The 27,354-nt window shown below is 33.9% G+C and overlaps 1 protein-coding gene across 7 annotated transcripts; it reads left to right on the forward strand.

Annotated features, from left to right (window-relative positions):
* On the forward strand, window positions 1–26,997 carry LOC106759256 (inositol hexakisphosphate and diphosphoinositol-pentakisphosphate kinase VIP2). 7 transcript variants are annotated; one of them, XM_022779978.1, is made up of 31 exons: window positions 1–161; window positions 295–439; window positions 584–643; window positions 1,085–1,131; window positions 2,051–2,134; window positions 6,412–6,475; window positions 7,497–7,650; window positions 8,192–8,262; window positions 9,099–9,203; window positions 9,321–9,413; window positions 9,773–9,847; window positions 11,043–11,128; window positions 11,716–11,922; window positions 11,999–12,098; window positions 12,201–12,271; window positions 12,565–12,661; window positions 14,376–14,534; window positions 14,679–14,721; window positions 16,488–16,570; window positions 16,749–16,811; window positions 16,902–16,976; window positions 18,012–18,137; window positions 20,220–20,461; window positions 20,975–21,019; window positions 21,733–21,799; window positions 22,372–22,443; window positions 22,860–23,113; window positions 23,189–23,246; window positions 24,151–24,318; window positions 25,882–25,956; window positions 26,307–26,997. In XM_022779978.1, exons 2-31 carry the CDS (start codon window positions 344–346, stop codon window positions 26,562–26,564), a joined length of 3,198 nt encoding a protein of 1,065 aa, XP_022635699.1. In that variant the 5' UTR covers window positions 1–161; window positions 295–343; the 3' UTR covers window positions 26,565–26,997. The 7 variants fall into 7 exon arrangements, with proteins under 7 accessions (XP_022635699.1, XP_022635698.1, XP_022635700.1 ...); XM_022779977.1 differs by lacking the exon at window positions 1–161 and having other exon boundaries at window positions 168–439; XM_022779979.1 differs by lacking the exon at window positions 1–161 and having other exon boundaries at window positions 168–439; window positions 12,583–12,661.
* Window positions 26,998–27,354: the final 357 nt, after the last annotated feature.

Here is a 27,354-nt window from a genome sequence, read left to right on the forward strand (position 1 = left end):
AGTGGCTGAGAGAGGGATTCAGCTAACTACTCTCGTCGTCTATCTTTTAATTTCTCCGATTTACCCGTGAGAACTCGTGACTTGCGTGCTACTGTACTAACTAGCCTAGCGACTCGTTTTTTCACTATAAATACAAATCCAAGTCGGCGGCCTAAGTTTCGGTAATTTTTCTTCTCTTGCTTTCTCTGTTTCGTTTCGGCATTCTCGAGATTTTTCTGCTCTACATTTCTCTCTCGCACCTCTTCAACCTCCGTCTTCCAAGTTCCGTGCTCACTTCTCCTTGTGTTCGGGAAGAGGCGTCGATCGGTTCGAGTTTCATTTTCGAAGAGCTTTTTTGCTTGCGATGGCGGAGGAGATGGACGAGGAGTTAGTTTTGGCGGCGAAGAAGATAACTATTGGAGTCTGCGTCATGGAAAAGAAGGTGAAATGTGGCTACGAGGTTCTTTCTCTAATTTGTTATTTATTATTATTTTGAAAGTGGATCCTCTGTTTGCAAGCTGGTTTTGCCTTCTCAGTGAAAGGAGGGAGACAGGCAACGAGTTTTCGTGAATCTTTTGATTTAGTTGCTCTGTTTTGGATGCAGGTTTTCTCGGCGCCTATGGAGCAGATCCTCCAGAGGTTGCAAGCATTTGGTGAATTTGAGGTAGTTGAATGTTCAATATTTTTTTTCCCGACGTTTTGGTTATCGCATGATTGATTTAGAATTTACCTCTTCATGAATCTACTGACTAATAATGATAGCGCTGTTCCTATTGTTTTTTTTTTAATAATACCGATACGTTATAAAATTATGTAGTTGATGTTATTTTTTTTTTCCATTTCTCATTGATTTTGAGAGATACTATTTTTACGAGAAAGAGGGAGAGAAACAAAAAGAGAGAGAGAGAGAGAGGAGAGAGAAGCATGAGGGATGTCATTGATGATATGATGGAAAGAGTTAAAAGAGAGAAAAATAATATTATATAAATTGCTCTATCTACCTATGAAAAACACAACTATTAAATTTTTCATATTTGTCTATTATATTTTTGTTGTACAGTAACAGAGATGGTCCACTCTCACCTTTACGTTGTAATATATTCAGGTCGTATATTTTGGGGACAAGGTCATTCTTGAGGAACCAATTGAGAGGTATAGTGCATATCAGTTGGCACTTGTTTGATTCTACATTTTGAAGAATGGTCTATTTATTGCCCTTTTTTTTTAAAAGCTAGTATCTGTTTGATTGAGTACCTACATACTGTTTTGCAATAACTTTTGTTTCTAGTTCTTTTCATTGGCCAGTGGATCAAAAAGATATGATGTACCGTTCTGAAACTCTACCAGTAGACGAGAATTAGTTAATAGTTTGAGGACATTTTACTTGCACATTGGCATGGAGTTTTGGTTGCTTTAAGAAAAAGAATTATCTAAATGTCACGTGAGCAGAAGTTCAAATTCCATATTGAAGGATTTTTTTTTTCTGGTTTTTTAATTTGCCATCGGTAGTAGACCTTTTTAGCTGATCGGAAAGAGTCTTTTACTGTATGTCTGGTTGCACGGGAAATAAGGAAATAATGATGTTGAGAATACTTTCTTTGTTCTGGATATTTACCTTATCGAAGTAGAGAGATTTGCATATGTATATATGACAACACGAGCATATTCTTTGGCATACTCTTTTTCACCGCATGAAATATATTGAAAACTACAAAATCTGGAGAAATGATCATTAAGTAAGAGGTGAGTCCCACACCTCATTTTGTAATTTCTAATAAATTTCAACCAATGAGAGAGAATCTGTCCAAAAAAGTATGTTAGAGAGTGTGCTTTTAAATTTTTGTTCCTAGAGAACACTTTATTCCCTCATCCGCATTGTTTTGCTCTGTCAATACATCCAAACAAGGAATCAAACTGTTTTTTTGCCTATTATTTTCTTGTATGTTCCATAAATAATATTTGCATCTGAGACTTTTAAGTTATAGCTCAAATATTTCTTGGTGTTCACATTCTAAGTGTTTAGAGTTTCAGTGTTGGCATACTATATTTATATATTTTGCTATTATTTCAGCTGGCCAGTGTGCGATTGTTTGATTGCTTTTCATTCCTCTGGATATCCTCTCGAAAAAGCTGAAGCATATTCTGCTTTAAGAAAGTAAGCCTGTTTATTTACTGACTATACTTGACCTGTATGTCACATAAATTATATATATAATCCAAACCGCAGTAGTCTATTATTATCAAATATTGGATCGTGTTATTATAAGATGTTCTGGAAATCTTATTGGAGCCTAGGTCAATTACACCTAGGATGGGAAAAGCTGATGTAATATGAGAATAATTATATGCTAGCTTCTTGACATTCACATTCTAAAGCAAATCAATCTTACAAATTGGATATGAGTGTTTAAAGGGAGTTTGGTACAACAAACCATGCTGATGATAAGTTTTCACGGTTTTGGCAAGAATAAGGAGGCTACTATTTTATAAATTATAACAGTGCACAGTTTATGCTATTTTCTGCTAGTTGCAGAGAATGTCCCTTTTTTTCAGTTGTTCCTCATTGGATGCACATTTGTTATGAGATAAATTTATTCATGCTTTGGTCTTGCATAAAGTAAAGTCCTATACTTTTGTTTGGCGTGCTTAACTCTTTTGCTGCATTTTATATCTGGCCCATTGTTCCTTTCCATTTACCCCCCTCTCTTGTGTGGTTTGGTATGAGAGGTGTGAATTTTAGATGTCTTGCAATTTATGAACTAAGGATTGAAGATGGTGGGCATAATGTAAACGACATAATGGAGATTTAGGCTGTAACAAACTTGTCTTTGTGGCAAGGGTGGAAAGTAAAGGAATAAAAATTAGGACCAAGACAGTAAGGGGAGTGGAGTGGAGAAGGGCATAAGGTTATGGATATATATCTTGTAACTTCAGTTTTAATATCAATGCATAATCTTTTAGAGTGTTTTAATATTAATGCATAATCTTTTAGAGTGAGCAAGGTGCATTTTAAGACTAGGGATTTTGTGTGGAGTAGCTCGTTAATCTAATTCTCATTCGTCATAGTTGATTTTGTCTTTTTTTTTTTTTTTCTTTTTGTGTTTTGTGTGTACATAGGCGTATAGTGTTGATTGAAATTATGTATAGTTCTCGTTTCCTTGCTATAAGTTATTAGAGTATGAACTTAGTTATAATTTTGTATGTAAATATTGTATGTTAGTTGGAGCCTGGTTGTCATAGTACATGCTTATTTATTGTATCTCACAAAATAAATTTAAGCTCTTGAAGAAATTGTTTTATCCACACACATCCACAAGTAGGTGATGCCATTGCCCTATATTTAGCTTTGGCACTAGATCAAGCAATCACATTTATTTCTTGCTTTTCCAAGTAAATAATGTTGGCTCTATTTAAAACATAACATCTGAATGTGGAACACCAAACTGTATGGGATTTGGTCCAATCATCATCGCAATACCCAACTATATGAGTATATCCCTTATCTTTGTAGAGCAATGCCTTTCCTGCAAAGGTATCTAGGATAATGACAACACTCTTATCAAGATGAGGAGCTTGCAGAAATTGACTAATCATTCCACTTGCAAAAGACGATTTAGATTTAGTAATAGTAAGATAAATAAGTTTCCCAATAAGACTTCTATATATTTCTTGGTGGGAGAACGATTCTCTCTACTATGCCATTAACTTCTAATTTGGATCCATTGGACTATCCATTCCATTAACTCACGGATTGTTGTCATCCCAAGTTCTTCTTGTACAATTTTAGGAATAATACATGAGATAAAGGAGAAAAAAGGAGACAACCAATATTGACTTACTCTAAGAGCTATGAGCCAAACATGATCTTCATTATTGGGAGGGTTAGTATGGGTTTATGATGGTGAAGGAATGGATGAAGATGATTGACTAAGTAAACATCAAAGCAATCTCTTGTATTTTGGGTTTATAAGTTATTAGTGATGAAAACTCAGGTGGACTTGATGGAGGAGACAAACATTGAGAATTTGTATGATTTCGAATGTCATAAGTAAGGAATGACAATGACAATGATTCAAAAAATGGAACACGCAAGACTTGTTGTACAAAAGTAACATTGTGAAGTGAAGAAGGAAATATTGAAGGTCTCCTAAAAATGGTGATATTGACATAAATGTAGTACTTTATAATATTGGAGAATGAATAACAACGATATCCTATTTAGAGACGAGAATATCTTAAGAAAACACACTTGATATTTCTTGTAAAGAGTTTTTCCAACTTGGGGAATGTATTATGAACAAAACACACAAACCCAAAGGCAGGGAGATATGAAATAAAGGTTTGTTGGAAATAAGACACTATATGGAATTTGATTTTGAGAGAGAAGGATGATGTTCTATGTATGAGGAAACAAGTAGTAATGATAACATCCATCTAATAATGATCTATTACATTAGTACTAAAGCAACAAGGTACGAGTAGTTTCAGCAAAGTGTTTATTTATTTTACTATACCATTTTTCTGAGGTTTATGAGTGCAGGTGGATTGTAGAATGTCATGCAGACTTAAAAGGTAAAAAAAACTAAGAAAAATGTTCTTTCACATCACCACTTCTAGAAACATTGATTTTCTAAACTGATTTTTTTATCTTGTTATGAAAAGACAGAAATCTGGAAGAAGAAATAATTTTCTTGAGTATGTTTACATGCTTGTCTTGATATTCTTCATCTGAATACTCCCTAGATAGTGTGTAAGTTTACGTGCAGGATATTCTTCATTACAAAACTTACAATCAACATTTTCAGTCTTGGAGACATTGAAAATCTTATTAGGAAAGCCAGGTAAAGAGAAACAATTTTCTTGAGTATGTTCCACTAAGAGAATTGCGACTTCTTTGTCCTTTATTTCCGTAACCCACCCCTTTTGCTAGTAGACACCATGACATATGATTCGACATAATTGTGTAGAATTTTGGCAATGAGAGTGAGAGTTTGAAGTAGTCATGTTGTGAGCCATATATTGATGAGATTTCTTCACCAATCACAATTTGGTCCCATACCTGATCAAAATCTGGTGCATGGCACGAAGAATCATAACTATGTATAACTTATCCAACCTCTCAATCTCTTCCAAGGAATCAACCTCAAAAATTTAAATTTCTCATCATCTTATTGGCCTTTGACAATGAAGGAGGCCATGTCTTGATCTATTCATTTCAGAGATGCTAGTTTATGGTGCTAAATATCATTTTCAAAAATACTCTTAGCATTTCAAAAGGAGTTACAAGTTTTAAATGCTCTAAGAGTTCTCAATATATCGGGTTGCACAAATTGCCACAATAGGACACAACTGAAAAATCTATCTTCCAATGTTCAACCTTATTTAGTGTCTTCTTCCTAGTGATTATGGAAGCCTTGGCCAAGAAATCAATGCTCAATTAATGCAGAGCAAGACAAGTAATTTTTGTCACCAGTTTTTCTAAAGTAATTATGGGATAACTAGAAAAAAAGTGGAAAAGTTCAGAAGTAGCTATTTCAAATAAGGAAATAAGAAGACAATGGTAAAAAAGAGGACCCCACAAGGTCGTCACAAGGGTTGTGCATGAACTAGTGCGAAGAAAAGCTGGTTAGAGCAGGAATAGTAGAGGCTGACAACACGGAGGTGGCATCAAGTCATTCTGGTAGCTGGAAGGTGGCATGTGGGAGCACATGCCTAGGTTTGTTGTCTACTAATGTTGCATGCGGTGTCACACAAGGAGGAATTGGCTTTTGAGATTGGTTGGGTTCTTTGTCCAAAGGAGAGGTCTAGGTTCAATGCTTTAATAGTGAAAACTATGTTGACTGGCAGTGGCAGATAACAACAAGGAGTATTGGGTTCTGGTCGTTTCATGAGTCAAACCCAACAACTTAAAGACGGTGGTGCATTGCTATCAGTGGTGAACACAGCACACAATGATGAACATATGGGATCTACCCACTTTGATACTAACTTGAGATTGGAAAATATGAAAAAATGTCTAAGAGCTTTTAAAAGTTGTTAGCTGATTCATTCATTTAAATGGATTGTAGAAAAAGTGAAAGAAAGATATGATGATTTACATCTAGGTTTTACATAGGTAATATAAAGGATGAGTTAATCTATTGTAACAAGTTAACCTCTTCACATAAGTTAATATATTTTGGCATAAATAAAGCAAAATGTGTGGAATTGGTACAATTTGGAAATCACTCAATAACATTGTTCTATATTCCCCCTTCCCCCAGGACAATGGTGATGTTCACTTAAATATGTACTTGCATAAGAATAATTTCTTCACCTTGTGTGTTTGTTTTAATTGTGTTCTGTTTTTTACTTCTTTTGTTATAGTTTTCTTTACTTTAAGTTATTGGATGAGAATGCTTATTGATCTAAAACATGTGCACTGTGATCTAGACCCTTTCTAGTAAATGAACTGGAGCCGCAACACCTTCTTCATGATCGAAGAAAAGTATACGAGGTAAAAGAATATTGGGTCTTTTTCTTTCTTTTGGTCAAATTCTAATTGCTTTGTTTTCATATTCATGTCATTTCACTTTCGTTACATTAAATTAAGCTAATCTCTGATTTCCATTTAAGAAGAAAATTTCGTTTTGTTGAATCCTTAATGACTTTGTAATATATTATTTGGCTGCAAAGCTGATTGCTGTGGTATCTGGTTCTCATATCAAGCTTAAATGTACTAGGACATGTGCTCTTTTGTTCATTTATTTTGTGTAACGATTCGTTTTAAAATGATGCAAGGAAGCAGATGTTAGAGATACAAACATAATCTTGGGTTGTTTGTTAAATGATATTTGAGCCTTTTTGACTTACTATGTTTGGATTGCAAAAGGGATGGGATAAAATGGAATTGAATGGATAATATCATAACATAAAAAAACTCAATTCAATTGTTTATGTTATGATAGAATAAAATTCCCATTTTATATCATTCCTCTCAAATTGAGGGTGGGGAGAAATGAGAAACTAAAGTGAAATGGATTCTACCAGTCTCCATCATATTCCACCCACATTTCAATGATCTAAAAGATGGATCATAATGCCATTATATTTTATTTTCCTCCATTCCATCCTTTTCCACCAATCCAAACATAGGAATCCTATCCTTGCAACATTTGAAGTCACAAGGTAAAATGGACTTGTGCATTGTGCATTTAGGAAGTTGGTCAAACCTACCTTCGACAATTTTTGGGGAATGACTAGCTCCTGTTGATCGCAAATCTGTGTTACTTTTAGTGATAAGTCTTACCTAGCAAAGACATTCTAGTTGCAATTAGTTTTAATTATGTTTCTTTTTTTTGTGCGGGTGGGGGGAGGCCACCGACCCATATGCTCTGGACTTATAGAGTTTTGGACAAAAAATATTGTATTTGTCTCTGTGGTTGGTGTGTTAATGTTTGGTCTATTACATCCAAATGCTTTTTGTTATTTCCTCTCACATGTAATGGTTTTAATAATGTTCAATTTTGGTGTTCAAGCGTCTTGAAAAGTTTGAAATTCCTGTTCCAAGATATGCCCTTGTAAATAGAGAAGTGCCATACCAACAGTTGGATTACTTTATTGAGGAAGAAGATTTTGTTGAGGTTCATGGTATGCGTTTCTGGAAGCCATTTGTGGAGAAACCTATTGACGGTGAGACTATTTCTTGTATTTAAGACTGGCACTGTTTTGCAATTCCAGAATCGTTCTTGTCATGGTTGAAAGCAATGTGTTGTATGATCAATAGTCTGCCCAGGTATAAAACTGATTGATGGACTTTGCATTAGGTTGCTTTAGCATGAGAAGGATATATGATTATTTGGAAAGCCATTGTATTACGTGTCTGTGGTATAGCTCTAAATACTATACTGGTACTTATCTACTGAGAAACTTCTGCAGTTTGTGGGTATTGCAGAGTTATGTAACATACTTTTGTGCCATATATTTTATTGATAGAAATTAAGCGCTCATAGATGCTCTTATGTTATTGTTATTTGATTATATGCAGAATGCTGTATTGGTTGCATAATTACTAATGTTTCTTTTTTGTTTTTTTGTAAAAAGTAATGAAGATTTAAGTTCTCATGACTACCTCTGTATTTATTTTCTTGTTTATTTGATACATAACTAACTAGACATATATTTTCATGGATGTGGTATAACCCTTATTCTATTTTATTTTATTTTTGTGAAGGTGATAACCATAGTATAATGATATACTATCCCAGTTCAGCTGGTGGAGGAATGAAGGAATTATTTAGGAAGGTAAGCTTTAAGCTGACATATCACTCACCCAAATGTGGCCAGGTGTATTGTATTGCAGTTAACATTTTAGAGCACATAGTAAGTCTTAAAAGAGAGAACTTATTTGATCATGTTTTTTGTCTTTCTTTCACCCAAAAATAAAAGCGACGAATGTCCCAAACTGACATGGATTCCATGCTCCATCCATGAAATTTGATTTAATTTTTCTTTTCCCATTATAGCCTGAGTAGTTTAAAAAAACTGTAGTTATTATTCTTGTTAAATTTAATTTGCCTTAACCACTTAAGTGGTCGATGCTATGCTACTGCTAAAGTATTTACATGGGCAACATGAGTAGAGTTTAATTTGTATATTGTACATCCGGCGCAAATGATGATTAAGACTGCATCCATCACTACTAAAATATTTGTTATTTCTTCAGTGGCTTTTTTTATAAACAGGTTGTAAAATAGAAATAAACTAGAATGATGCTCGATAGTCAATAATATGTATTTAAGTGGCATATGAGGTTGTTGGTGTACCATTATTATTATTATTATTATTATTTTTTATAGAATTATTATTATTTATCATTTTTATTAATATTAGAGATATCATTAGATCAATTTCAATTCCATTTGAAATTAATTCATTCTATCAATGCTAGAAGACTATTATTGTATTAAAAAATGACTTACATTCCATTTCATCTGTATTCCTTCTGTGAAATCAGTTTGCCATGTCCTAAAAGTAACATTGAACTTCTGGATAATCGATGTTATCATTTCTTTCTTTTGGTTTTATGATTAAATATAATCAAGTAGTTTAGTCTGCTTTGGGTTTTTTTATGATCTTAGGTGGGCAACAGATCTAGTGAGTTCCATCCAGAGGTAAGAAGAGTGAGGCGTGAAGGGTCCTATATTTATGAGGAGTTCATGCCAACCGGAGGGACAGATGTGAAGGTTTGGCTGTGAAATTCACATTGCTTGTGTTTGTTTTATTGTTTCTGCATGACATGTAATGTTTCTACATAGTTTTTCACAACAAAAATTATTTTCAACATTTTGACATGATTGTAGGTATATACAGTTGGTCCTGAATATGCTCATGCTGAGGCAAGGAAGTCTCCGGTTGTTGATGGTGTTGTGATGAGAAATCCTGATGGGAAGGAAGTAAGAAGCCTGTCAAAAATTATAGGGTTGGAGTATTGTTTGTAGGGTGTTCTGTCACAGGTCTTTTCTGCTAATGCCTGCCCTTGCATATTGTTGATTGCACCACTACCTTACATCAGAGTTTTCCTAAACAGTAGCCAATAGTCTCTTTTTGTTTGCTTAAATTGTTTGCTTTTGTTGGTTTTAGTTAATCCTTTTTTAATTGCATGAACATTCAATGCTTGTCTGAGTTGTAGATTTTGGATGGATTTGAGAAGAAACAAATTTTTAACATTCAAAAGCAGGATGGGTTAGCTGATTGGTGTGCAACAATAATTGGATTTTTCTTATTGAAAAATATCTACAATTTCATTTGGCAGGTTAGGTATCCTGTCCTACTGACTCCTGCTGAGAAGGAAATGGCAAGAGAAGTTTGCATTGCTTTCAGGCAAGCGGTATGTTTAAGAATGTGGCAACCACAAAACTGCGAGTCATTTGAAGATGATTCTTTTTTTTTTTTTTTGCTATGGCTTATTTTGAGTGACTGTTATCTGAAAATCTGTTAAAACCGGCTATCTGGCTCTTAGTTTGCATAGATGGATTAATTTGCATTAAACTGAACTGATTAGTAATTCTAAGTTGTTGCATCTATCCAAATTTTGAAGTTTGGGTTTTCATAGTTAGAATTGCTATTGAATCTTGCCAATAGTTGCATTTCCGTTTCTTTTGTCCCCTGTATACATGTGCTTGAAATGCATTATGGCTTAGTCTTTCTTTTTGTAGTTTATTTTCCGTATTATAGAATTTTGACTGGTAACTTAAGAAGTATGTAAATCCGTTTTTGGACAAGTAACCACCTTAACAAGTTCTATCATTAAATATCTTGTAAATGATTTTGTTTTATCTTTATTTAATTTGAAATACCTTTATCCCGTAAGAGAAAATAATTTTTATTTTTTTTACTTCATTTAACTTTATGTCTTGGGATTATGTGGCTAATATACTATTTCGATAAGGGGTTGTGTAATAGCAGGGGTACCAAGGTGCTGAGGCAAGGTGGCTTTTGTTGGCTGAGGAACTGTCTCCTTAGAGTGTTTCTTACCTTTAGTACCTTTAGAGTATCTTTCTGGTTATAAGGGAAAACAGACGTTTAGTTGCTAATTATAGTTGTAAAAACCGAAAAGCCTTGGGCTGTGACTTGCTTTCTTTGATGTTAAAAGGGTTATAATAATAAGAATGTACAAATAATTATTACTTGTCTATCCTATGGACTCTTAGCAGCCAGCAGCTTAGGGGTAATAATTAGTATTTTATATTTACTGCAAATGTTATGCCTGAGTAGTAATTTATATGGTAAATTTATTCTATTAGAAACTAGCTTTTTCTATTTTTTTTTCTAGTATTAAGGCATATGTAGAGCGAGGAAAATGGTATTTTGGAACTATTGGCTCAAGGCATTTGAATTCCTTGTCTTGATTGCCTTGATGAGGGGCTGCTAGTTGAAGTTTACACATTTGATGCGTTCAGCTTCATATGCATACACTCATTGATGATGAGGTTTTAAAAATGGTTTGTCTTGCTGGGGAAAATAAACAATTTGGAGTCTGCACCTCTTATTCTCCTACTATAGTTCACTCTTGTTGCTTGCAGGTTTGTGGGTTTGATCTCTTGAGATGTGAGGGACGCTCCTATGTTTGTGACGTGAATGGGTGGAGCTTTGTTAAAAACTCACACAAGTAATATTTTGTGATTTTATTATTTTGGCTTTGTTAGATGGTTCTTAGTACATCGTATTTGTTCACTCGTCAAGTGACTGCAATCAGAAAATTTTATCTACCACTCTGTTTTTTATGATATTTATGATTTGTCTATTTTGTTTGGTCCTTCTATTTGTAACACAAGCTTACATGACAAAAACTAATCCCTCCTGTTTGCAAATTGAAAGATATTCCGATAAATGGAAACTTGTGTCTTTCTTTGATGATTACAAATTTGCGTTCTGCATAGCATGCTGAATTTTTTAATTATATCGTCTGATTTCATCCCATAACATGTTTTTGCAATTAGTACCTCTTCACCTGTACCTAAAATGCACTTTTACTAATCTTGTTTGTGTTAATGAATTAATAGTGATTAGAAATTTGATGGAATCTTTTTTACTGCAGAATATATAAACAAGAAAATTTACTCATCCATGACAAAATTTACTAATTGTTTATGAAATATTTCTTCATATTTTAAATTTCATGTTGCATTTCTTGTTTCCCTTGACATTTATTTTATTGTTGAAATTTTCACCATATCTCATTTGCAACTTCTGAAGGTATTATGATGATACTGCTTGTGTGCTGCGGAAGATGTTCCTAGATGCAAAAGCACCTCATCTTTCTTCGGCAATTCCACCAACTTTACCATGGAAAGTAAATGAACCAGTCCAACCTTCTGAGGGACTCACTCGTCAGGGTAGTGGTATTATTGGTACTTTTGGACAATCTGAAGAGCTAAGATGTGTGATTGCTGTTATTCGTCAGTATGTTTTTTCCCCTTTCTGTAACTTAAATTGGTTAATCATCTTTTCTTTGCTACTTACTACTTTGTTTTGGCAGTGGTGATAGAACTCCCAAACAGAAGGTGAAGCTAAAAGTTACCGAGGAAAAACTGCTGAACCTAATGTTGAAATACAATGGAGGTCGACCTAGAGCTGAGGTGATATGAATTTCTGGTGCCAATGTAATATTTACTAACTTTTATTTCAGTCACTGGATTTTGTTTTGCTTATTTTCTTGATTGATGGTCCTTTGTTTGCAGACAAAACTTAAAAGTGCTGTTCAACTTCAAGATCTGTTAGATGCCACACGCATGCTAGTTCCTCGTACCAGGTATTACACTATGCACACACTTCAATATTTGTAGCACATTTGCATCACATGCAACTCAATTTTAATAATTTGATATGTAAGTTTAATCAAATTTTGGAAGTGTGGTTGGTGTGGTAAAGTGTGTTTTATTCTTGGAATTTCTTTTGATTGAACCAGAATAAATTTGTAATTTTCTATGTTCACATGTTTACTATTTGCACATTTTACCATTGTTATTGACAGGTCATTTCATGGGTTTCCTAATCAGTGTATATTTGCTCTTTGTGTTAAACAAGGTTTTAAATTAATTATAGCTTTTATATACTATGTAGACCAGATCGAGAAAGTGATAGTGAGGCTGAAGTCGAGCATGCTGAAAAGCTCCGCCAAGTTAAAGCTGTCCTGGAGGAGGTATTTAATTTTCTTAACTTTGATATGATGACAAGTTTGTAGAGTATTAACAACATGATGGTTATTGAAATTTGAAATTTACATTTCTATGGACTCTGGAGTTGTTGGTTGGGTTTGATTTATGAAGTTTGTAAAGTTCAGTAAAGTTTCAATAGTTTGTAAAGTTCAGTCAATAACTTTACTACTTGAAACAATAGTTTGTTGGTTGGGTTTGAAATTTGAAATTTACATTTCTATGGACTCTGGAGTTGTAGGGCATTTGTTTTCAAGTTTTGCAATATTTTGTGAGGAGGACTTGGTTAGATACGAACTTGTGTATCTTTATTTTATTTTATTTTTAACTTTATGAAACTATTGAGCCAAGGACTTGGAATTTCAAAAATAGCATTGCCATAAACGTATTTTTTTCTTAAACCATCAAGCATAGGACTTTTATTTTGCATAAGGCATTTAACTTTTATGGAAAAATCATAAAATCAGTGACTTGAAATATCTTTTTCTCCTTTTTTTCATCTATCACATCTGCAGAGTAGGAAATTCGTGTGTGGATAAACTTGCCTACTATTGTGTTAGTCACCAATGTAATAGGTGGTGGGATTCCATTTTGGATTTCATTTGCTATGACTTATATAGGGATAGGTTTTTTTGACTACCTTTTTATAGGTTTGGTAATTGAGTGGGTTTTGGTTAGTCTCCCCACTATCTTATAATCCTTTTCTCTGTTTCTTTCATATCATTTTTGTATTTTGCAAATGTTTGATATAACATAGGGTACCAACCTAATTGGGGTTGTACGCTATATGTAATGATGCTTTTGCATACCTACCTTTGATGAAAGGAAAGAATGAATGACAAGAAAAGGATAACATGAATTGTTGCTATGATTAGATTTTAACCCCTAATGCAGAGTTTGTGGAAAATTTTCTTTTATTTCGTTGGGTAACAAAAGAAAAACTCTCAGCCTTATTCTCATGCGCCCTAGGCAGTATGATGCATATGCTCACTTAGCTTTTATTTAGAAAAATGAGGGAAAAGTTTATCAAAGTCATGACCACTTTGTCAAACAGACTCTTACAGCATGTCATGAATAGAGAAAGAAGAGTAATATTCTTTATTGTATAGACTAATAAGAACATAAAAATAGAAGAGCACTTTCTACTCCAAGGGTTTCCCCTTCACAAAGAGCTAAAGCTCAATCTACAAAATTATTCAAAAGTCCTACACATAAAGGATTCCCCTAACTATATAAAGGAAACCTCACTCAACCGAACAACCTAACTAACAATTACTTCTTAATCTGTTACCTTCTATTATATCCTATCATCACGTGAGAAGAAGCCCGACCAAAAAGCCATTTGGAATGGTTGATCAGATGAACGATAAATGATAAACTGATAGAGGTTAAGACTAAGAAAGAAGAGAAACCATTTATAGCATATAATGGCAGTTTTTGATCATAGATATCCTCTCTTGTGGGAAAGGCTTTTGGTGTTTTTTCTGTGTTTTTATTGAGATAAAAGAGCACAGGTACTGTGTTACACTTAGAGAAACTTGTCTATTAGTTGTGGCGTACTACCCATGTTTCTTGCAAAAGAGAAAGACAATAGCCTTACACACATGACTCTTGAAGCTTAATGATGTTTTATTTTGATAATTTTAGTAAACAAGTCTTGAGATGTTCAGTGTACTTTTGTTTTCTTTTATTCAATGTCAGGGTGGGCACTTCTCTGGCATATATAGAAAGGTTCAACTAAAGCCACTAAAGTGGATCAAAGTGGCCAAAAGCAGTGGTGAAGGAGAAGAGGAACGGCCCGTTGAAGCTCTGATGGTTCTTAAATATGGGGGTGTTCTTACACATGCTGGCAGAAAGCAGGTTCAGATTGATAAACACATCAGAGAATGTTTCTGCTCAGTTTGAGTTTGATTGTATTTCTGTTGTCGAGACTTGATAGTAAATGTGAGATTTGTATTTGTAATCTTCTTTCCCGGTGTGCTAATTTTGTTTTTTTCTTTGTAGGCTGAAGAATTAGGAAGATATTTCCGCAATAATATGTATCCAGGTAACTCAACTAAGTTTTTTGTCGGCAATGCATTCTGAAGTTTAAACTAAAAGGCACTGAGACATGCTAGAGCTGATTTTTTTTCCTGGAATGAACTGTAGAAGTAGTATCACTGATTTTCTATTTTGATATATGCGTATACTATTTGAAAGTCTTCTTTTAAGTAGGAATGATGTTTGCCTAATTGTGTGCTGAAAGAGATATAAAAATACCTATGGGTGGGTGCACACTTGCTTTTTATAGATTTGACACTGATGGGTTGTATATTTTTGGCTTAATTACAATATGTAGCTACCCACGTATTAAAAGCATTCTTTGATCTTATAGTCACAGACTTGATCCTTGGGGGGCTTCAATTGGTGGACTTGTTCACCAAGGAGCTTCCGGAAACAGTATCTCAGGAACTTGTTGTAATTTGGGAATGACGATATGTATTCACAAACTTGAGGGGTAGTATGAAGCACCAATCCTTCAATTTGCTTCACGTATCAATATCTGATACATGCTTAATACCAATACTCTTCGATACTCCATGAATATGTATTGTGAAGTATCTTAACCTTTTGAAGCATCAATATGTTGGATGAAGTGTCTACACTTTTAATGCAGACATGTGCAATATAGAAACATATAATTGTGTCTCTTCATAAACCAGAGAGGGCCATTGTTATCTTTATGAATTATTTTAAAAAATTAATGAGATTGATAATGTTATTCCTATAAGTAGTTTATGATGACATTGATTAATACTTCTTTTATTTCAACAATTACTCCGAAATGGGTTTTTACTTTGGATTTTCACAATTGTAGTTATGTATTTGATGTTATATGAATTTTTAAATATTTTAAAATATGTATCTTATATGTATAGTATCTTGTTTCTTTTAGAGTGTATTGCCGTATCATATTGTAGACATTTTAGGATATGAAAAAATTAGTCTCGAAATTTGTTTATATTTTATATTGTTTCCCTATATTGCTTTTTAGGCTTAGCTGTTTTCCCTATAAATGATTGACTAAAGCTTGTATTTAAACTGTATGGAATATATCAAAGTTTCTTTTCTTTTGACTGATAAACTGCTATCAATTGTTTTATTTGAATTTCTCTTCAACTGTTGTAAATAGTAAATTATTAGGATAAAGATATTCTCAATATTTTCATAGTAATCAAAGAAAAAAATATCTTTAGAATCTTCGTATTCATTTGTGCATATTTGTATTTTCTTGTTTTAAACGTTCTGATTATTACAAATAAGGATAATGAGAATGTAATTAGTGTGATTGTTATCAATAAAACAATTCTTTATCTTCTTACATAGTTCACATTTAACGAAAAAATTCAATTTGATGTTTAGATGTGCTGGGATATACATAAGAAAAATGTAACAGAAGATATTGTGGAACGGACTTACATCTTAAAAAATACAGAATGTATTTAAATGTTTTAGAAAGGTTTTTAAGATGATTTTAGTCCATCTTACTGAGTTCAAAATCTGTTTGAATTGTTTCTTTGCATTATGAAACAGATTTTCGTAGTCATTTAAAATGATTTCTGTTTTTGACCAATTTGGGGAAAAATAGGAAGAATCATACATGTACAGTTTGTGAATGTGTGTATACATCATACTGTCATGCTTAAAATATGAGAGTGCTACTTATGTTTTAGTCAGAAGGATATATTTCAAATATGATCTTTCACTCTTCTTGTAATATAGACATGACAAGGGATTGTACACACAAGCAAATTAAATTCTAAAATGTTGCAGGAGAAGGTACAGGGCTGCTTCGCCTCCATAGCACATACCGTCATGATCTTAAGATATACAGCTCTGATGAGGGTCGCGTACAGGTATGGGCTGCCTCACTTACTTCCTGCAACCAAAAGGAGGCCTTAACTTCTTGATTGGTTGTGGAAGCTAGTACTCCCCTTCTTATATAATTATTTTCGTTTGATTATGTTACTAACTGTCATTATCTGTCAAAAATGCATTGTTTATGAACCATCTTATATTGGTCCATGTTAACAGATGTCTGCAGCTGCTTTTGCCAAAGGTCTTCTTGACCTTGAAGGGCAGCTAACACCAATCCTGGTTTGTTTGTTTTCTAAATTTTTGTAAAGTTATTTTATGATCTATTTTTTGTGTTGGATATATATTTGACTTAAATAATTGTAATGTTAGGTTTCACTTGTTAGTAAGGACTCCTCCATGTTGGATGGGCTTGACAATGCCAGTATTGAAATGGAAGAAGCCAAGGTTTGAAGTGTGTACATTGATTTGTGTTCTTGTTGTATGTTATAGGCATTACAGTATTGATGAAAACTTGAAAATTTGTTCAACGTCAAAGACGGATTATGGCTGAGAATTGTTTTATTTCTTAGATACCCCCTCATCCAAGGGCCCTTTTTTCTTGTAGAGTTATTAGAGATGAAAACCATTCACGTGCTTTTGTCTAAGAGGTAAAACTTTTGGGATTGTGAGTAATACTAGCAACATATTGTATAACAAATGCTTTCCAACACATTCTACTACAACAAAACCTATCCCACTAGGTAAGGCCATCAGCTATATAGATTACACACACTATTTGGCTCAATTAAAGACCAAAGTTTCTGCAATGTTATTTACGCAAAGTCCCTCTTTGACCACTTTCTCCAGTCTTGGCCTCCCTCTCCTATTCATAGGATTAGAAATCATATAACTAACATCTGTCATGGATGCCTTGAGGCCTTCTTCACATATTCAAACTCTAAACCATCTTAATTGATTTTCTGTTATCTTTTCCTCAATCACTGCTGCAACAATCTCTTCTCAAATACATTCATTTTGTATCTTGACGTTTCTTTGTTGACCCACATCCTTGTTTTCTATTTTGGGTTATACAATAGAAGGGTTGATCCATTTTTTTACCTGTATATTTTTGTTAAATTGAATGAGAATTCTAGCACCTTTGTGATGGAACCCCTATTCCTATAATTGTAAAAATGATCATTTCCTTTCCAATAACCATAATATTAATTGGAATTGAAACGACCCCTTCCTATTCTCATTTCATTTACTTCAAAATATTCTCAAATCTTGAGCTATTAGGAGATGAATAATTTTATGTATAGCATAGATGCTAACTATACTAGATTTTGAGACTAAAGCATGGGTAATACATAGACTCACATCTTGATCTCGTGCATAACTTCAATTTTGTGTGGAGAGTCTCAAGTAAGGTTCAGAAAGTAATACAGGAAAACTGCTGTGCTTTTCAACTTATTATAGGCATGGTTGAATATTCTGCAGGCCCGGCTAAACGAAATCATAACCTCCAGTTCAAAGACAATCCCTAGCAATGGATCAGCTGAATTTTCTTGGATGGTTGATGGTGCTGGACTGCCGCCTAACGCATCAGAATTGCTTCCCAAGTTGGTAATGCTTTTGTAAATATAATAATTGCATTGTTGTGCTGCCATGGCAGGATTCAGAGGCAAAGCTAAAAAATCCTTTTTGATGAGGCAAAATAATCTGGTTATCTTATTGTGCTGCCTTAAGAAGACTCTAGTGTGTAACTCAAAAATTGTTTAAAAATACTTATCGGCACGTATTTTTGTAAAATAAAATAATCATTGCCCAAATGAGTCCAGATACTATGGAAGATGAGTGTCATACGAATAGAACATAAAGGGACGATGAAATTCATTGGAATGTTATTATTACCTTTTTTTGACTAAAGATGTGGTTTAGTGCTCATATTTTGTTCATTTACAACATATCCACCTATAACTCCCTCAATCTAAGAAGCAAGAATGAAATAGTAATGGATTGATTTCTTATTTTAAATTCACAATAGATCTTATTAAGATATCTTCTAATCAAGCATACTAATGGAAAACTCAGACCAAGGGAGCCCTAGAATGTTATAAAGCTGTCCAATCTAAAAAATAAAGCAAAGACTAAAGAATGAACATACTATAATTGTTGGGTGAGTGAATGGTCGAATGGGAGAACCATTCCCTTGTGTAATCTCTTTTAAAACTAAAAATAGAACATCTATTTCAAAACTAAAAATAGACCCCTCCCCCTTCAAGCATCCATGAGTAAGTCAATAAAGATCAATTAATGTGATTTCATTTATGATTGCTTTCATGTTTTGGTCATATATGGTTACAGATATGATTTGAATGTCACATTAAATAGAGAGATGTGATAGGGAAATGTTACCAAAAATTTTCTTATTATTAAATATTGTTTTTGTTCCTTATTAATGTATCTCTTTCAAATTGTATCAGAGTGGCCTATTTTGTCATTAATTCCCTATTAGGCCATGAATTTTTCACTCCCTCAACTAACCATTATTCAGTGCAGCATTTTTTATCTCCAGTAGTTGCATTGCCCTCCGAGTATTTTTTTTACTCTTTGGCAACCACCCCGCTCTCCTAGTCTCTGCTCTCTTCAAACCTTTTTTTCTCCTTAGCAGCTACACACCCTCTGAGCATATTTGCTCTTTGGCTACTACCATTGCGATTTCCAGACATTTTTATTGCTCTTTGGAAGTTGCTGCATCTTTTGCTCCTCGATAGCCACTGCATTTTCCGAGCCTCTGCACTCTCCAGATGTTGTTGTGCCCTCTAAGCCCTTTTTCTGTGGCAGGCACTGTGCTCTCCAAACAGTTTATTTTTCTTTTTGACAGTTGTTTCATTCCAAGCATTTTTGCTCCCTAGCAGCCGCCTGCGCTCTCGAAACATTTTCTTTGTGGCAGCTGCCACATTCCAAGTGATTTTTCTTCCTTTATGTGCTGAGCTTTGCAATAACATTTTGCTCTCTGGTACTCACGTCCGTCCAACACAACGATAATATGTATGTTCCAACTTGAGGTGAAGTGTCAAACATACAATGTCATTATTTACTTGATCAGATCTAACAACCAACTGAGCAAGATGATTCTCTTGAGGGGTTTTGTATTAATCATGTTTGTAACAAGCTTGTCTCATGTCTCATGATATATATGCTCTAGGTTGAGGGAGAAGTATTAGAAATGTAATTTGATTATGTTAAGAGATATAATTTGATAGAGAAAATTCTTACCAAATATTTCTCATTATTAAATTTTGATTTTATTTCTTATTATTGTACCTCTTCCCTTAAATAAGAATGTTCATGGGTGTACACAATGCAAAATACACAATTACTAGCAGTTCTTTCAATATATGTGAATATGGTGACAATTATGTCAAGCAAAGATTTATTGAGTTGCAATACTAAAATTTTGTTACACTTCAAAGTTGATCGAGTTTCAATAGTAAAATTTTGAAATATCATGTTAAAATTTTGTTTATATTCTTACCATCTCATGTTTGGTATAAATTTGAGTTCATTACTTGATAGGATAGTGTTTTTGTCACAAGTTATTCCTCCTATAGTTTTTCACTAATGTTAAACATGAAACTATTTGTGTGAAATGGTACTAAAAATGTTTTGTTTCTCATCTTCTTTTGCTTATCTACTGAATAGGTAAGCTTGATTAAGAAGGTTACTGAACAAGTGAGACTACTTGCCACGGATGAAGATGAGAATCTTGCAGAAACGAGCCTATATGATGTAATTCCTCCTTATGATCAAGCAAAAGCACTTGGAAAAACAAATATTGATGTTGATCGTATAGCTGCTGGATTACCTTGTGGTAGTGAAGGGTTTCTTTTAATGTATGCTCGATGGAAAAAGCTTGAAAGGGATCTGTATAATGAACGCAAAGAGTAAGCATTCATGTTTAGTTTTTGTTTAATCTTGTTTGATTCTATTGTATTTCCTTCTATATATGAGAAAACAAATGGTACTTCAACTGCTATCAACACATGAGAAGGTTTTTAGTTACATGCAATATCCATAATAATGATAGGATTCCTCATTTGAATATTTTAAATCTAGTTATTAGTGTAGTCGAAACTTATTAAACCCTGGTAGTTTGTAAATGGGTACTATTTTTGTATCTTTCCTTGATTTCTGGATGGACATATTATTAAATCATTTCATCCAAATTAGTTTTCTTTTCTGGACATTGTAATTTGTAGCTTCTTGAAAACTGAAATAATTCTTTTGTTTGTAACTCGTAAGAAAATTTAACTTTCCTTAGTTAGAATGATTTTCATTTTTCTCTGGCTTTTTCAAATTATGTTTTTTCCTGTGACAAGATTGTTCACAAAACTCTGATGACTTCTAAAGTTGCTTATTGTTTTGGCTGACACACTGGCGGTGTTTTACTTTCATAGGCGCTTTGACATCACTCAAATTCCTGATGTGTACGATTCATGCAAGTAAGTTTTTTAATTAGTTGTGGAATACTGCAACAGTGGAGATTGATTAGATACCTTGCGAGAAAATTTTCATTATATGAATGAAATTACAGTGAGCTATTAGCACAATTGTCAGTTTGACAATTTCTAGAAGCTTGTTTGTGGATTCCCAGGGGATGATTTTGTAATGTTAACAGTTGAGTTTCCTGATGGACTTACTAGTTTATATCTTTATCTTTCCATTTCCTGTTAATGTGGTCCTACCATAGTAGTGATGGCAATTAACATTGTGATACTTTAGCAGTACCATTTTATTGAAAAATGATAATTTCCTTTCCCCTCTCATGCCAGTGACTTGAGACTCGAGCATAGAAATTGATAGGACCTATCATAAATAAATATTTGTTGGCGGTTTAATAGTGACCCAATCACAAGTGCCATGATATGCCCAATTAGGTTCTGATACCATTTTAAAAAACGGACTTTACACATAATTCACTCTTTTAAAATTGGTTTGTAAGACGAGATTTGCACTTACTTATATACTATAATTTGATCATATTTTCCCTCCATCCGGTTTAGTGTGTGAGGTGTCTATGTAGGTATTAAAGTTGAGACTATTGACTAGGCGTTGAAATTTGGGAAACCCACTACAGCCACAATTGTTTCGCTTAAATTATGTAGCTTCTTTATTCCTTATGTTTGAGAAGTTAACATTTACTTTGATATTGCAGATATGATCTTTTACATAATGCGCACCTTAATCTAGAGGGATTGGATAAGCTTTTTAAGGTTGCCCAGGTACGAGTTCTATTAGGGAAATTTGTGCTCAAATAGAACTGCTTGAAACTGTGTAAGCCTGGCTAACTAGCCTGGATTTTTATCCACTAGATATTCTGAGATATAAATTTGGATGGCTAACTATTATTAATATTTCCATGCTTCTTGGGGTTGAGCATAAATTTCATACCAGTAGCATTGGTTATATTAAATCATCAAAATACTCCGTCTGCACTTTTTTATACTGTTTTCAACTTTGATTAGCATGTAATTTGTTGCCTTTATACTTGTGTCCTTGTAGCAAACATCATCTAGTGGGATAAGATTATTGTTCGTGTTTGTTATTGTATTTATCCTTTTTGAAAGAAAAACTTACTTCCAAGCCTGAGCACCTTTTTACTCAGCAAACTTTTTTCTTAAAATTTTGAATGGTGTTTTTGCTTTACCTCTTAAAAAGAAGATTTGGATTTTAAGAAACCAGAAGAGTCAAGCGATCCGCTGTAGAAACAACATACTCACATATAATATTCCTGTGCATCATCACCTTGATCGATGATGATATGTCCTTTATTGCTATGCCTTGTTATTTGCAGGCACTTGCTGATGGTGTAATTCCTAATGAATATGGAATAAATCCGAAGCAGAAGCTAAAGATTGGCTCAAAGGTAAAGTCTTCGTGTATGGAATCTATATGAAAATTTTCGAATAGTTTAGAGACCAAGTTAACTATCTAGTTGGTCCATGAATTATTTAAAAAAATTTAATCTGTTTACTTAATGGAATCCTATTGATTTTTTTGCCAAAGAGCTAATTAAAAATGATTTATAAGTTACGGATCCTTGTATAAATATTTATTGTACCTTTAAATACTTCCAAATAGTTCTGGGTCATACAGATTAATTTAACTTTAATATTATTTTTAAAATTTTCAATTTGATACATAAAATTGATTGCATGACAAGAAGGGAAGATTAGGGTAAAATGAAAACAAAATTCATTGTTAGGCAGAAAACATCCAGTAGCGAGTAAATAATGTGAATTGTTGTTACATTTTTTATTTGTTGGTATTGATTTGATTCAGATTGCACGTCGGTTGTTGGGTAAAATTTTAATTGATTTGAGGAACACTCGAGAGGAAGCCATTAGTGTTGCTGAGTTAAAGAGTAACCAAGACCATGATTCATCCTCCGTGAAAACCGAAAAGGAAGATACTGAGGCCAAGTCAAAACATCCAAATAAGAATGAAGAAATAAGGAAATCCATCACTTTAAGTGATATATCAATGGATCAAGAGGATGACGACGATAAGGAGACCAAATACCGTTTGGATCCAAAGTAACTGTGTTGTCTTTGTTTTATGTTGTGCACTTTTACTCGCATTTTAATACTTCTTTTATTGTCCACCACCAGGTATGCAAATGTGAAGACGCCTGAACGTCATGTGCGAACACGCCTATACTTCACATCAGTGAGTCCTTTCAGTTCACATTATGTTAATAAAACTGCGAACAGAAGTTTACTGGCCACCCCTCTCTCCCTCACTCACTCACTACCCTAGGATCATTCATTTTAAAATATTTTGAAACTGGTTATTTCAATCACAAATAGGTTACCATTGGATATTCTTGTCAACATCTTAGAACTTTTAAGTGGTTTATTATTCTGAAGCAGTATTCTTCAGTGAGTGACATTGAATTTATTTTCCCAAAATCTCGTCATCATATTGGCTGGGGAATAGTGCTGGAGATTTGGATCCTTTTCATCTTGTGTTTTGGCGGACTTTACATCAATTTTACATCAATCTGGTTCAACAACCGGCTTAACTAAAAAAAATGACAAATAGATGAGGAAAAAAGCATATATGGAAGCCAATTGTTGGGTTCTACGGGGTGTACACAAAATAGAAGGCATGCAAGATAGTTGATAGTCAAACATGTTGGACAGGCTATTCTGGTCCAGCTGCTAGCATTATTTACACTCTTGTTAAGAGAATTTGAATAAAGTTTCTTGGAAGGAATCTTTTTGATTAATGATGTTTTGTTCATGATGCATTGTAGTATGACAAGAATAACAAAGTCCTTTGGCATGTAGCTCTGTTTTTATTGAGGTCTTCAGTCATGTGAAAGGAAATTATAGGCTTTAGCAGAGTTTTCTTCACTTAAGCAGTTAGACACCGATGTCACTCCCCAGTTCCCTCAAATAAAACATTCAAAGCTGTCGTTTAACTGTGAAATTATTTTCGAACAAACAGGTATAAAATCCTATAATTTCTCAATAGGTGCAAACTCAGGTTCAAAAGTTTTGACATTAGCATGAATTTATCTACGTTTTATTTCCGTATTTTTGTTTTTAACTACTATTTATGTTTACAGGAATCTCATATCCATTCTCTCATGAATGTTCTTCGTTATTGTAATTTGGATGAATCACTTTTAGAAGAAGAGAGCCTCGTTTGCTATAACGCTCTACAGCGCCTTTATAAAACAAAGGAGCTGGACTATATGAGCTACATTGTGCTGAGGATGTTTGAAAACACGGAGGTAGGTTATTTTTTACCTTCCCCAAGCAATGTTTCTGATTTGATACTGCACGTTTGCAATATCCCTCACAGTCGTTTGCCGCTAGTTGCCATTTTCAATGTGGTATTGAGAGAATAAAGACTTAGTTACCATTTTATTCCTAGGTATATTTTGTTCAATTCTAACCCATTATTAATAAAAGGTTCAATCAAGCTCTCAACTTTTTAAAAATATTAAAATGTGACTATTTGCTATTCAATTTTGTAGTAAAGTCATTAGTAAATAAATAGACACTTTTAATTTAAACATAATACAATGTATAACCAATATGGAGTTACAATTTGTAAAACTACGTTGTTTTCTTTAAAATTAAGAGACTTGATTGAACCTTGAAAAGGCCACATTGTTGTTATTGAAAGACTTGAGTGTTAATAGAGAGACTAAATTAAATAAAAAAAATTAATAATAGAGACCAATAAAAGAAAAAAATAATAATAGAGCCAAAAGGGTAATTAAGTCTAGAATTAAATCTGGTTCTTGAATGCTCAATATTATTTTGGTCCTTCAATTTTTCGTTTTTGGTATAAGAGAGAGTTCACTAGGAGGGGAGGCTATCCCATGGAGGCCAGGGCAAGCCACATGGCGTAGTGGGGTGTACACAGTGGTGTGATATGTTGCTGATAGTTATTTTAAGTCTTTTAGTGACTTGGGTTGATGGCTGCTTGGCTTGTACACATCTACCATAAGGTATGGGCGACAAAAGAATCTACTTATCTGTCATCCATCCACCTGTAAATTCATTTAATTCATTCATCGCAAAATATTAAAATTTATCAGATCAAATCCTTCCGGATAATTTTATGGACGGTTAATGATCCATCCAGGTTTTTTTCAAAATTCAATGTACCTTCCCATCAATTCTTAAGGGATCAAAACTAATCTGAACTAATGTATTCATAATTAAATTTTTCTTAATATTTACTTCCTAGTAATTTATCTTTTGAAAATTGTTTTAAAAATATATTATTTTTATGGATGGATTGAATATTTATCTGTGAAAAAATTGTCAAGCAATGGATTTGATTTTTGTCAAATGGATCTAGACGAATTATATTTTAAATGGATTAATGAACTTATAGTTGGATTCATCAATTTTCCACCCGTACGTGAGGGTAAGGTAATCAAGTGGCCCTATTCTCCTTAGGTGAACAATGCCATTCAGATACTCCGCTTTGTTGAGTGGTATACGAGTGACGAATAACTAGGACTAGGAAAGAGCCCACAGATAGAACATTCTGAACAATCCACTCTTGGTATATGAAACTGCCTTTGGCAAGGCTGTTTAGAATCCTAGATATCCTAATTATGTCAGCTATAGTAACAGTTGTGAAAACTAACCACAGTTGCAACTAACTGGACTAACCAAGAGGCAGTTTTAGTCTGAAAACAGAGAAAGAGAGCTACCTCGTAGAACAGTGTGATACTTTCATTATCTTGGAGGGGTATAATATCTAGAGTTATGTGATATGTAGTTTCTGTGGTATCTGTGTTATATTGATTTTAATTTTGGTTTGCAAATGGCAGGTAGATTTGGAAGATCCAAAAAGGTTCCGCATAGAGTTGACTTTTAGCCGTGGTGCTGATTTATCCCCCTTGGAGGTAAATGCTATTCAATTTATAGTGTTTGCTGTATCTGGTATATGGTTTGAAAGTGAAATTCAATTCAATTCAATTCCACTGGGCATTACTATACAAATGGTGCACAACTGGTTTCAAGCTTCGAAATTTCCAAGTTAATCCATCTGACAGCATCATTGTCCCTCGCAACTGCACATAACACAGCCGTATGAGGCTTCAGTTTTTACATCACTCATTTCATTGAAATTACATTTATTGGCATGATAAAAGTTCTCCCCTTCACAACTTTTCGTTGAGAGGAATATATGCTGACTGATTTTAAGTGTTGAATTTCTTCATTAACTTATTTATGTTTGTTGTATTATTTGCAGAAAAATGATAGCGAGGCATCTTCGTTGCATCAGGAGCACACACTGCCTATTATGGGTCCTGAAAGGCTACAAGAAGTAGGGTCCTATCTCACATTGGAAAAAATGGAGATGATGATTCGTCCATTTGCTATGCCTGCAGAAGACTTCCCTCCACCAGCAACCCCTGCAGGATTCTCTGGCTATTTCTCAAAGAGCGTACTTGAGCGTCTAGTAAACCTTTGGCCTTTCCATAAGCATGCCCATTCTAATGGGAAATAGTTAACTTGTACTTTTGCGCCTCTACTTCAATGTTCCAACTTAATGTTTCTTATTGTACATGGGAAAATTCTGAAACAACCAAAGCGAGCTTTTGGGGCTCTTTGGAAATTTTTTTGAAGCAAACCTCTTCCAGCCAAAAAAAATGTTGGAAGTTGTATAAATCAGCTATAGTAGTTAAATTAGACTCTTGTCCAGCTCCTTATTTTGCTTTTGTCCAAAAACTACCTGGATTACGGGAAGGAATACTATGAGTGAAAACGGGTAAGATGAGCAAAAACCTGATAAATGAGAACAGACACTAGAAAATTGGGATGGTTGGAAAGTAGACAGGCTTGCTCGGATCGGATAACATTTCCGCTGCTGAGAGGGTAGTTGGCAAAATTTCTCCGAATCAAAGTAGTTGCTTCAATGCAATAGCTACTGCAATTTCAAATTCTTTTGCCTGCTCCCGTCAAAACGCGACGCATTGCATACTATACTAAATGTTCAGTGGTACCATCTTTCTTGGTCTACGCCGTGGCAACGTTAATTGTCGTGATTAACTACTTTGGGTTGAATCATCGTATCACGTGTTTAGTTTTTATGGGTTTGATGATAGTTTTGGTTTCATTCTTTGGATTGACTCGTCTGCGCGACCCTGACGAAATTTAGTATCAAACGTAGTTCACGGTCTTATTGTTATTCAATGGTAAATGGTAAATTTCATTTTCCATATTCGAGCAATAATAGCATTGAACAAAGATTTTGAAGAGCAGTATAAATTTCATTTTCCATTCCTTGTCTATGTCTA

Source organism: Vigna radiata, chromosome 4 (genome assembly GCF_000741045.1).
Source record: "Vigna radiata var. radiata cultivar VC1973A chromosome 4, Vradiata_ver6, whole genome shotgun sequence".
In the NCBI taxonomy this organism is placed as follows: Eukaryota; Viridiplantae; Streptophyta; class Magnoliopsida; order Fabales; family Fabaceae; genus Vigna; species Vigna radiata.